This window comes from Arabidopsis thaliana, chromosome 5 (assembly GCF_000001735.4).
Source record: "Arabidopsis thaliana chromosome 5, partial sequence".
Lineage (NCBI taxonomy): Eukaryota > Viridiplantae > Streptophyta > Magnoliopsida > Brassicales > Brassicaceae > Arabidopsis > Arabidopsis thaliana.
In genome coordinates, this window is record NC_003076.8 from 8238394 (window position 1) to 8251152 (window position 12759).

At 34.3% G+C, this 12759-nt stretch overlaps 2 protein-coding genes, 1 long non-coding RNA gene and 1 other non-coding gene across 11 annotated transcripts; 1 reads left to right on the top strand and 3 right to left on the bottom strand.

The window, feature by feature from the left end:
* Positions 1–34: 34 nt before the first annotated feature.
* Positions 35–5050, bottom strand: SOS3 (Calcium-binding EF-hand family protein). Of its 5 annotated transcripts, none has more exons than NM_001203448.2 (9): positions 4738–5050; positions 1696–1834; positions 1495–1577; positions 1345–1404; positions 1149–1257; positions 988–1040; positions 788–868; positions 570–682; positions 90–466 (listed from the first exon to the last, which is right to left on the bottom strand). In NM_001203448.2, exons 2-9 carry the CDS (start codon positions 1784–1786, stop codon positions 388–390), a joined length of 669 nt encoding a protein of 222 aa, NP_001190377.1. In that variant the 5' UTR covers positions 1787–1834; positions 4738–5050; the 3' UTR covers positions 90–387. The 5 variants fall into 5 exon arrangements, with proteins under 5 accessions (NP_001331303.1, NP_001331304.1, NP_001190377.1 ...); NM_122333.6 differs by lacking the exon at positions 4738–5050 and adding an exon at positions 1932–2312 and having other exon boundaries at positions 141–466; NM_001343862.1 differs by having other exon boundaries at positions 35–466; positions 1696–4964.
* Positions 5051–5975: 925 nt separating this feature from the next.
* Positions 5976–10296, bottom strand: AT5G24275 (En/Spm-like transposon). 4 transcript variants are annotated; one of them, NM_001343864.1, is made up of 15 exons: positions 10196–10296; positions 9437–10112; positions 9213–9336; positions 9057–9130; positions 8743–8837; positions 8575–8673; positions 8426–8492; positions 8259–8344; positions 7878–8159; positions 7623–7778; positions 7379–7493; positions 7066–7282; positions 6848–6985; positions 6448–6770; positions 5976–6317 (listed from the first exon to the last, which is right to left on the bottom strand). In NM_001343864.1, the coding sequence occupies exons 1-14, from the start codon at positions 10274–10276 to the stop codon at positions 6557–6559; spliced, it is 2424 nt and encodes an 807-aa protein (NP_001331299.1). In that variant the 5' UTR covers positions 10277–10296; the 3' UTR covers positions 5976–6317; positions 6448–6556. The 4 variants fall into 4 exon arrangements, with proteins under 4 accessions (NP_001331299.1, NP_001331300.1, NP_001331301.1 ...); NM_001343865.1 differs by lacking the exon at positions 10196–10296 and having other exon boundaries at positions 9437–9670; NM_001343866.1 differs by lacking the exon at positions 10196–10296 and having other exon boundaries at positions 9437–9574.
* Positions 6191–6719, top strand: AT5G03715. Its single transcript, NR_142705.1, has 2 exons — positions 6191–6313; positions 6364–6719. It is a non-coding gene; the product is annotated as an other RNA (long non-coding RNA).
* Positions 10297–11591: 1295 nt separating the features above from the next.
* AT5G03725 lies at positions 11592–12469 on the bottom strand. The gene is made up of 2 exons (NR_144234.1): positions 12457–12469; positions 11592–11924 (listed from the first exon to the last, which is right to left on the bottom strand). It is a non-coding gene; the product is annotated as an uncharacterized misc_RNA (transcript).
* Positions 12470–12759: the final 290 nt, after the last annotated feature.

Sequence of the window (12759 nt, forward strand, 5' to 3'; positions counted from 1 at the left end):
TTAAAATTTCGTTTGATATATATTAATATTATCTACAATAATAAACCATGTGTGTACAAATTTTTTATTGTTATTCTAAAAAAAACACGAATATTTTCATGTAACAAAAATATGAATATCCGCAAAAGGTGGATCATATATTTTGGTATATACAACAATGAAGCAATAATAGACTAGATTTGTAAATATTTAATTAGTAATTATGTATGTGAGATGGAGAGTCGCTATGTAAATAACTAAATATATACAGTACACAAGGCAAGTCCAATATCGTTATCAAGATCGGTTTATTTCCAAATCCTAGCTTACATCTCTATCTTCCTCTTTTAAGATATTGTACAAAAATATTCGTTTTATGTATATTTATCTTTCCTTGCATGGCTTATATTAGGAAGATACGTTTTGCAATTCCATTTCTTCCTCTTCACAAGATGAAACGAAACTTGGAAACGTCCTATTTATGTCCCTACATTTACCAAGAATCTTCTGATTAGTCAATTTGATTCAATGCAACAATCAAAGCAGTTGGTTTGGATCAAAGTTGGTCACGGTGTAAATTATGAACTCACTTTAGATATGGCAAAGTCATGTTCTTGATGAGCGATGGATTCAAGGATACAAAGTCTTTCCATTCATCTATATCGATTTTTCCGTCGTTTTTGCGGTCTGCTTGCACGAAAGCCTGCAAATATATACCACCATTTCCTTATAAATTCTTTATCATATCATCTTCAGTATTGGAATTAATATCTAGTAAACAAATGTGCATCGGTGTGGGAGTGATTACCTTATCCACCATTACTTCAATCATATCTTCGGAAAGAACTAGTTCGGATTCGTGAAGAAGCGCTACTACCATCTCTTTCAACTAATCAAAATGTAATTCATTATGGTATATACATGTTAGATCAACACACATAAACGTTAGTGGAGTAAAACTGTTTAATCTGGAGGGTACCAAAACAAAGTATCCGTAAATGGACTCACTTCTTCTCGCTCGATGAATCCAGTTTGTCGTAAATCGTACAACTTGAAAGCAACTGCAAATTCATGAGAAAATTCTTTGTTAGTTAGCCAATTAAGAAAAGAATATCAAGTAAATTCACATAGAATGAATATGAAACAATTTTTGGGGCTAGAAGAATGACATTTGACTTTTTCATGGACCGGCGCGCTTGGATGGAAGACACCTAAGGACCGGACAAATTCACCAAACTCGATCACTCCATTTCGCTTCACATCAAATACATCAAATATCTGCATATTATAAAACAGAACTTTGTTTAAATTTACATATGTTTTCAATAATGTCACTTGTTCTAGCTAGGTAGTTACTATATGTACCCGATCAGCGAAGAGATTCCTCCGGTTCCTATTTCTGAATAAAGCCAGCTGAAATTCTTCCTGCAACATCAAACTTTTAAACTCTAATTAAGCTATATAGATTACCTAATTGCTGTCTACATATGGACCTTTTAGAGTGAAAGAAGAAACCTTATGAATAAGACCATCATCGATAATTGAGCTGCTTAGCTTCTTGAACAGTTCATACAAAGCCTCCACTTCTTCTACCGTGACTATTGTCCCTCCCATTACAAGTAAAATAAAATTTGAAAAAGTTTACCAAACTCTACAACATGCTATTGTAACATTTAAAGATTGTCTTACTAATAAGATTTTAAACTAAAAACTAACATGGCGTGACGGATGCAAGAAGCTCGGGATCCTCATATCCCGGTGGTCGCATTGCATTCTTCTTCTTCTTCTTCGATACAGAGCAGCCCATACAAACACACCCTTCTCTCAACTGTTATTAGCCTTTGCTTTTCTCACGCTACAACCAAACGCAAATAATCTTGGTTAATTTACAGATATTTCATTGTTCCTAATAATTTGATGATTTTATAAAACACCCTTCGACTGAATCCTACATTCGTTTTCGCTGGTTTTACTTCTACTAAAAATGGTCCTAGAACAAACCAATTAAGATCGAGTGCAATTAATAATAGGCAACTTGTTTAGTTTGTCACGTTATTGACTTTTCTAGTGTTTTTTTTGTGGTCAAACTCAAACAAAGTAAACATATTTTGGCAAACTCACGAGATTACCAAAATGTTTCTAATGAAATTCAATATTTAATTACATATACATACATGAAATATTAATGTAGATGAGCACTAATCATGTACATCTAATGCATGTATATATATATCGTCTATGTATATGTAACATTTGAATTTCGTTAAAGGCAATCTAGCGTCGAATTCATCAAAATCTGCAAGAGTTTGACAAACATCGATATTAAAATTTTGAAAGGGTCGACGTTTGAGCAAATATACAATAGAAGTCGACGGCTATACGAACGATTATGTCATTGGTTTATACATTTTTTTTTTTACATAATAAATACATAGGATATAGGTGGCAAAGTTAGCCATTAAAATAGTTGTAGCTTTCACGACAGCTAGTAAGCTCTCCCTAAACAATCAATTCATTAACAGAAGTAGCCAAAATTAGAACAAAAACAGCGTTTTCCCTATTTAATCTATAATTTAGTAATGATTCACAATAAACGTAATGAAACCAAATATTATATAATTCACAGAAGGTGTAGGCAAGTCGCCGTATTAGCCACGCTAATGACTAGGTGTATAGATATAAGAGATAATTAGTTTACTCCTAATTTTATTATCCCTAATAACATAGATAAATGATCAAAGTCTCCTATGATATATGCATACATATAGATAATACATAAATACAAATACCGGATCAATATCAAATCTAATCGACGTTGGTCCACGTATATACATGAATCAGTCAATGTACTCTAGTAAATATCTACAAAGATGTTTTCTTTTCTTTTCCAAATAAGCTTGAACCTATGTCCAACTCAATCACAAGAACACATTTAAGCGAGTAATACAACCATGTCGTAAGTTTAGGAACATAATAAGAAGCCGGATAGGTTGAATAAATAACGGCTTTGAATGGTAACTCATTATCAAAGTTGTACAAACTGTACAACTTTGACAGTTACCATTCAAAAAAACTTTATCAAAAACGTTACAAAAAGTTTTATTCTAAACTTTTCTGTACAGCTCTTTTAGACAGTTTTGTACTATTTCGTAACAGTTTACCGCTCCAGCTAACAGCTAAAGTTTTGTGTTACCAATCAGACCCAACATGATTTAAGTTGTTTTGGTGAGTACATTTTTAAGTGAAGAGAGACTAGAATGGATTTTGAACGAAAAGGATAGAGAACTAAGAGAAGAGTTACAATATGAATGGCCATGGGACCACATTAAAAAGTGATGCTTTATCAAAAATCAATAATCACGAGATTGAGACAACCTTTTGTTGCTTTTTTCAATGTAGGCAATTTATATGTGTTTTACTAATAAATAAAACAAAAAGGGCTTGATTACACTTACACTAATATCTAGAGACTATATAGTATATTTAAATCTCGTTTTGTTCCAAAAAAGCCACGTAAAATCCTCAACCATACTAGCATTTAATTTGGTACATATCAGAGCCTGTCTTTGACCAGGCAAAGCGAATCTTGAACTTGGAACCTCAAATCTAATATAGTATATATTTGAAAACTACATGAGCCTAGTTGGTTAATTAATGAATCATTAATAATGATCAACTAATGCCTAAGGAAGGTTTTGGTGCATTTGGCTTTTCTATGACATTTCTAATTAATGTATTAATTTATGGACCATTTTGATTTTGTTATGTGTGGAGCCTCCAAATTCTCATTACCTGTTTTTTAGATCTATACGTAATCATACTCAATGTACGTCGTGTAAACAAACTTAGACATATCTAATTTAGAAGCAGTATTTTCATCTTGTTGTTTACTTCTCGCGATCTTTTTGTATAATTAATAACAAAAATGTTGTTTAATCAAACCGGCCACGCAGCAATATGACGTTTTAAAATTAATTATTTTCTCTATAAGTATTTAAATAGTAAAAATGAAAAAAAAAAAAACTTGCAGCTATTGACTTTTATAATTTATTTGCTATAAATAAGTTTATTAGGTGTGGTCTTTGATTTTTAGTAAGAAATCAAATTTGCCATCTCCTCTCCTTAGACTCTAAATCACCAAAAGTGACACAAGAAACAAAAAAACAGTTCTAAATATCTAATGGCTACCAACTAATTAAACACCCACCAAAATCGAACCGAGATGGACCAAACCGGATATGATCCAATTTGTAATCTCTAATCTGAAATAACTTGATTTCGATTGAAACCAAAACCAAAGCCAAATTCCATTGAATGATTAATGGAATGTTGGAAACTATACACTCAATTAGAAGAAAAACAAAAATCAAACGGTTCAATTCAGTCTATAGCACTAAAGAACTCAATTGAGTCAGTTTTAAAGAATGGTTTTGCTTTGGTTTGTTTGTTTTTTCTAATATTTAACCGAATTATACTAAATCTTATCAGAAGATTCCTGGAAACACGGACATATTTTGACTCTTTCTTGAAGAAAACCCAAGATGGGATAAACTTCAAGCTCATAAACCTCCATTTCGAAAAAAAGAGAGAGGAAAACAGTGAATTCCTTTACATATATCTTGAGGTGGACTAAAAATTACGAAACAGAAAACCAAAACATGGAAGTGATAGAAAAAAAAAACATTGGATAGAGATGAAAGATTTTCTCAGCAATGGTGAATCGAAGAAACAAAAAAAATAAGATCAAAAATAACTAACCAAGATATGGATGAATCTCTATATGTTCTTGTCGACTCTTCACTTGTCTCGATCTTGAATAATTGAATAATGGTGTTGGAAGAGGAAAAGGGCAAAATGAGAGTTATTTAAATAGAAGAACAAATTTGTGACGAGCTTCCCAACATCGGGTTAGGTTTGTGTCCGTCCATGCGCAGATGGATCCCGATGTTATGTCGGTTTTGAAAATATATTTTTATATCGTGTACTATAAACTATATAGCAATGTTTCCTCGACCTTCTATTTATGACAAACAAAAAAAATATTAGAGTAGTACTGTTTTCAAGTCCCACCTCACTTTTTAATTTCCTTTTGTTGACACTTGTGGTGGTTGTTGGCAAATAATCTTTTAAAAAATTATAAATATGAGAGGCAGTTTTTGATATAAAAATAACCTAAAATATTATTCACTTCTGAAAATACACCAATTTTAAAAAAGTTAATTATATATTTCATAAGAAATTTTGTCTTACACCTTCGCTTGATGTGTTTGTCTTGGACCTTAGTTTGATGTTTGATATAAATAAAATGGACACTCTTGTGACCAAAAAAAAAGTCGCTAATATATTTCTTAAACTAACTAATACAAATTTTCTTACAGATGATTGATAATTACATTTATACGTATGCTCATTTTTGTAGTAATTATTATGATTCCGATAAAAATGAACTCGATTGTTTATGAAAATTTTAACAATTACCATGAAAACGTAACTATGAAAGAGATATATCACATTCATCATCGTCAAGCTACCAGATTCCACAATGTACATCACTTTTTATAGGGTTTGGAACTTGTCAGCTGATCATACCCGTCCTATAAGAGAGCTTCCTACTCTTACATAAAAAAAAACATGACAACACTGAAACTACATGTGCCTAACTTTTCTAACTTTCGTCATGATCCACAGAGTTTTATTTTCTTAGTTCAATTACAAAATCTTTATTTTATTTATAGTTGACCCATCATTTCATTTGCACTTTTTCAATTAAACAAAAAATTACGATGTGAAATGATAAATTTTCCTTCACTTTTTGCCCACTAGTATTCTCTTTTTGTCTGTTGGATTGGTGATATTTTAAAAGTTTGGTTTTGCTACCATGGCTATTTTCTTATAATATGTTCGTTATGGTTCAAAAAATCTAGTTATTTAAAAAGATCATAGCAGCAAGATCAAAAACAAACTTTTGAAATAGAAAATTGGTGAACAAAATACCATTAACCGAAAAAGAAAATGAAATTTCAGAACAAAAGTGACTAATCCAAAAACACAAAAACCAAACCGATAACCAACAGGTAAACAAACTGTTTGAATCGTTTTAGGTCCAGTTTTACTCTCATTACTCTAAAGACTGAGACTGGATTAGCTCTAATGAGTTTGTGACATTGTGATATTTTTCATTTGTTTTCTTCATTTTCTTGTCTACCTTACGCATTGAACACTTCTCCTCCTCTATCTTCTTCGCTGCCATTCTCACTTTATCTCTTGCTGCTTCCATTTTTCTCAGCTTCACTTCTTCATCCTCCTTTAGTGTAATCGGGAAATGAAATTCCGGTATGCTGATCCAAAAACCATAAATCATATCATCCGCAGTAAATACAGATGCAAGGAATAAAACTCGAGTTTTGAGCTTTACAGTTTAAATTCAAGAACTAAAACGGATACAAGGATCAAGAAAAGGTCAAGTACCTGCACCCGGAATATATGAATCCGTTATCTTTTGCGATAAAACCATCTAAAGAGACTGCACCACCACCATTGATGTGTGGAAGAGCTGCTTTAACTTGCTTTTGGGTCTCTATACCTGTAAATTCCCAAAGAGATTATAGAACAAAGTCTCTCTAAGCCCGTATCCTGAGTAAGTTTGAACAGTGAGCTCCTCTGGAGCCAAATCAATCATGTTCACGGCATAGCCCTTGAAACCCGGTATGGGATCTCCATCGGGCAGCTTTGGGTCATCCATGGCTAATTTCTTCTGAGGATCGTTCTCCAAAAGTCCATCCTTCCAAGGTCTGCGTGTTTGAAAAGATCACTTATGATTCTGTCAGAAACGACTCTAAGGTTTAGCTATCGATATGTTGACAAATACCTGATTGCATCAAGACATAGAACATGAAACCGATGATTGGACTGAAGCCTGAGAAACTCAGCATTATTAGGTCCAATTTGTGCCGATTTGCATACCAAAGCGAGCAACATGTCTTCTCCCAAATATTCAGATAACACCCTGCATACCAAATGACTTCAGATACAAAAGTTTTGGCCACTATGATCAGTAGTAACACTGTGGGTATAAATTTATGTCACCTGCTAAGGGAGGTGGAGGCAACTGAACCAAGAAGTGCTACGAGGCCAAATACTCCTTTCTTTGACAGAAACAGTGACTGTGGAGGCGGTGACTTTCTGTACAAACAACAGAAAACTGATGCTGCAGTGTCATGATGCTTCTCTTCAATCTGTTTCATCATTGATTCTTTGGTGGATAGGCATTCTGGGAACATAGCACCGAGAGGTTCTAGAGAAGCTGAGATAAAGGTTTAGGCAACATGAGCAGGTAAGCATCAATGCAAATTCAATCCCCATCGTAGTTATCAAAACTTCTTCAAATGATAATAGTTACCTTGCAAGGTACGCAACTCTTCCTTAGCCTGGTTTTGTTCAGCTTCCAAACAATGTAGGCGCTCATCTATTTCCACTCTGTGTTCACTGTATCCAATAAGATTTTCTTTAAAGCTCTGCAGGAAAATTCAAAAGTTAACTCGGAAAACAAAAGTTAGATCATTCGAGAAATCGTTCTGCTTTTCCTAGGCATAAATGAAATGTAAACATCAATATCTGTGGCTTAAATGGTGATGGCCATATACCTCAGTGAACTGTGCCACATCCCTCAGGCTCGGGCCAGTTTGGCTACTGAGAGCCGGTGAATATGTGGTTGAAGCCATCTTTGATTTAGGTGTTAAACCCATCCTTGAATAAGATGTCTCATCTCTTTGAAGTATTTGAGCAGGTGTAAGCTGAATCTGTAAATCAAGAGGACATGTTATCAACAACCGGCATTTTCTACTCATTGTAAAAACATATTGCAACTTGTAAGATAACTCAGTCCACAACATTACTACCTTTAAGCTCAGATGAAGCTCGGGAAATCGAGAATGGAAAACCTTGAAAGAAAAGACACCCTCCCTCTCAGGTAGAGAAAGAGTAGGAACTTTGCAGGAACCATGGACAAAGGCATATCTGATTTCACTCTCATCGCTGCTTGAATCAGTTTCAATGCTCATTGTATGGAAACATCCAGATTTTTCATCATGATGGATACTAGTATCCATAACACCATCTGAATCCGTCACTTTAAAAATGAGGTTTGTAAGATTTGAACCAGCAACACAGCATTCAGGCAGCTGATCAAAACAAACGATTTCAGAATGAGAAAGACAGAATAAGAGAAACAAACTAAGACTGCATTGACACAATCAAACCTATGTTACAGATATACTAACCTTTGTTAAGAGCATGAGCTCTCGTCTCTCAGTCTGAGACTCTTTCTTGAAGATCTCATCAATACCAGACATAACCGAGAGAGATACTACATATTAAAAAAAAAGACATTAGAAAATAAGAAGATATGAATTATTACATCTTACAAAAGAATGGTAGCAGATGTTACTAGTTTTCCCATAGCCAGCCGTGACTTGGAGTATTCCAGACAGATCAATGCAGCCACAACTATTAACCTGTGACATCATCAATGAACTTAGAAGAGTAAATAGAACATTGCTAAATTCTTGTTCAGTGATAAACAGAACATTCTCGCACCTTTTGGTTTAAGCCCATCGAGTCATTGATACAATAGCCCTCAATACATATCAGAACATTGGTACCTTCTGCAACATGGTTATTATATCCATCGAACACCTGCATAAAAAATATTGTACATAGCTTGATTTGATGTAATTATTCAATACTTAACAAATAGACCTTTACCTCCAAGATATAATTTTGAACAGTAGAACCTGGAAGCAAATTCTCCAAAGCCTCTGGATACTTCTCAACAACATGCTTCAAAGGTCCAGGATTAACTGAAATATGAAAAGCTTGTGAAGTAAATTATCATTCTACAGAAAAGTACTCTTCTAAATCAGGTTAGTTTGTAACTAAAAACATTTCCTACTGTTGTCAATTTTCTCTGTTCCATAAACAAAGTAGAAATTATAAAAATGTCAGTTAGTTGGAGTAACACTATTTAAGATTTTGCAGCACAGACATATTACTATACAAAATTAAAGCATAAGGCTTACCTTTACAAGAAACTGAGACAGAAAATGGTTCATCAACGCAAGAGATAGAGCAAGGAGGAAGTGAAGAACCCACCCTGTAGACACACCATTATATTGATCAAAGTTGAGATCTTAAAGTGCAGGAACAAAAGAAAGGTCACATGTAAGGAGTCTTACTGAACATTATACTGCCGCGTGGACTTGAGATTAGAAGCAAGTTTCCAACTTCCCACTTTCGAAGACGGTTCAACAACCACCCTTTCGTTAGTAGTAATCGAGTTTCCCTGATCCGCAGTTACACCTAGATGATAATAATACCAAAAAACACACATTAACCAAGTCTTGACACAAACCAAAAGTTTTTACTTCTTCTTAGTCCTTGTCAAAATCTGACTCCTTACCCTTAATATCCACTTTCTTCCATGTCAACTTTGCCTTTTTTCTGCCTCTTTCACTTGTTTCTTGAAAACCGACTTGAATTTCTTCTCCTTTTTCTTCTTGTTCTTTTGCCGTTGTTGTGCGTGTTCTCTTTCTCCCGTACATCCTCTCCACCTTGCTTCTCTTCTCACTTGACTCATCTTCTTTCTCTTTCTCTTTATCTGTTTCAGTCTCATCTTCTTCCAAGTCATTCTCTTCCAACTCTTTCTCTTTCTCTCCATCTTCCTTCTCACCTTTAGTATCTTTAGCTTCTTTTAGATTCTTCACACATGATTCCACATATGTAAGTCTTGTATCCATGTCATCAATCTTCATATATATTCTGTTTAAACCATCTTCCAACTGCTTCTGTAGCTGCTCAACAATTCCTTTTTCACTCACCTTCTTCAGAGCCACCTTTTTCCGACCAACTCTTACCCCAACAACATTCGCATTCTTTGGATTTGCCTCAATCTCACGGCTACTAACATCTTGGATATGAAGCTCTTCAAAACATATTGGCTTATTTTCCTTAATTATACGCTTCGTCCAACCATCAACAATCATATCATCCACATCATCATGTCCAACCTCATCATCCATGATTTGCTTCAAAAGTTCTTTTTCACTAGGAGATGGAAGCATGATACTCTTAATTTCCTGTGAATGAAAAAAATACAATTTGTATCCTATACTCTCAATTAAAATTTAAGGTAATAATATACGATTAAATCATTTCTAACCTTTGTTGTACCAAGAGTATCATACAACTCCGAAATAGGAAAGCCTTTCATACTACTAGGTTTGAACTTCATCTTGCACATCCTAGGACACTCAGGATCTGCTTCTCTAACATGTTTTCTAAAGTTGTTCATTAGATTTGGGATGGTCTCAAACGCTAGAAGCTACAGACAACACCAAAACATTCAAACAGTAGTTATACCAAGTTATACCAGTTGTAACCAGTTTATATATCATAAACACATTCAAAATACATACCTGCATCACGAAGCTAGGAAACACCCATGCTGCGCCCAATTCTTCATCAAAGTGGTCCATGAGATGAAAAATGTCTTTCATATTCTTATCAAATGCTAATCGACCCCATGGGAATGTTTTACACCATTCTAGATCTTCCACGGATTTAAGAAAGAAATCTTCCACAGCCTCTGCTTTTTCCCCTGTTTTTCTCTTCCCAATGATGACGCTGCATAAGAAGAATAGGACCGCCATTTTCAAACGCTCTCTCGAAGATTTCTTCATTGAGAGTAGTTTTGTCTTCACTTTCGCATATGTTACTGTTGCACCAACACCAAAATGCTTACCAGAGAACCCTAAGCTGCCAAATGCTTTATAGTTTTTTGGATAAGAATGGCAGTATAAACCAGAGATGAGTGCAAGTTCTTGAAGAGAATAGCGGATTGGAACACCGTTGACAACAAACCAACATTCCTTCTTCTTATCAACACAAGCGGTGCGAAGAAGAAGCATCCACATGGCCATTACCTTGTGATTTGAATCCGTATGCATATGGAAGAAATGTTTGAACTGTGGATGCTCCCAAAACCATTTCTTCTCCTCACTTGAAAGATGACTCTCCAAAATATTCACCACTTGATGAATATAACACTTTGTTCCTATCTTGAATGGCTTCAAATAATCGGAGGGGCTAAAGTACATTTTCAAGGGTCGTAATGGTTCAGTTTCCTCTTCAGAATCCTACAATCAATATCAAGATGTGCCAAGTTACAAAATCATCTGAGTTATACCAATTTCTACTAAGTTGTACACAGAAACATACCATTGAAATTTGCTTAGTTTCTTCATTATCATCTCCAAGCAACACTTGTTCTTCCGAAGGATTGTACTCTTCACTCTGGCTCGGGTTCTCTGTACGCGCCGTCTTACAAATCTATAAACAAAACCAACAAAAACGAAGAAATTCATACTCGGACCTAAGTAATAACCTTGTATTTTAAAGACACATAAACTTGTAATTATATATGTTAACTATCACAAGTATTATTATTGAGAAACTTAAAATCAGATCCGCAAAAGCTGTCTCAAAGCTATAAGTTTGTGTAGTAACAGAGCAAGTAGCACAATGAAAAAACAAAAAAAACAACGACTCACATCAAGACGGAGTACATTGCACAAATCAGGCTTAAACTTGTCAAATCGAACGATTTCTTTAATCTTTTCGCCGTTAAACTCGAGATAATATTTGACAGCCAAATTCCAATCAACCCGCTTCCTCTTCTTACCGGACAATACACATTTGTTCAGGCTTTTCTCATATTCCTCTTTCACCAAGTTAACAAAATTATTCATTGACATTCTAGGTTCAGGGTTGGTAAGTGCGAGTGTCACACTTGTGCTGTTTGGTAAAAGAACCTTGAGCCTGTAAAACTTATCTTCTGCTTCATCATCATCTAGACTCAATACTCTCCCGACCGATCTCTTATTACTCATCTGAAATTCAAAGCACATGATTCAGAAGATAAGCTACCAAACAAAAAACTCATAATACAAAGGTACATAGAAATTAACTAACAAACTTTTAGTTGGTCTAAAAACAAGAATTGTAAAAGGCATGCATGAATACGAGTTTTATACATTTTATTGGAAGTTTGTTACAAATTGGGTATAAAAAATTGTTTGGTGACTAAGAAAGCAAATATACTGAAAGCTACATATACATCTACTAGTACAAGTGCATGTAAACACAACCACACTTGAAAAAAAAAAACAGAATCTATGTAGATTGATGATTTTCATGTTATATATTCAATAAAATAAAACAAGCCAAAATGGGAAGACTAAAGTTGCCAAATAACAAGTACATTGTAATCTTCTTCTTCGCTACCTGCTCACTAAATAGCATAATCTAGGGGGCTTATAAGAGAAGAAGATTTTCAAAAACAAAAGACCACAGCAATATATTTATAGACCAAAAAAAAAAAAAAAAAAAAAAAGATCTTAGGTTTTGTCAGTGATCCGATACCTTAGAATTTGAAGACTGATTTCTGTTTGAGTAATCCACCAAACCCCGACTGAGAAGAAGGAGAATAAAAGTGAGAATGTTGGGAATATAAGAAAAGGAAGAGTGATGGCGTGAGGCAAATTTTTTCAAATGAGTTTTTATTGGATATTTTTGGGGGCTCCATTACCCAAGAGAAAGCAAAAAGAGATGTGAAATGTTCAAGAAAAAACGAAAAATGAATTTTTAGTTTAGATAAATAGTGACCGTGTTATGTGCTATTATCATTCTATAATTTTCTTTCAATTTGATTTGATTTTATGCGGC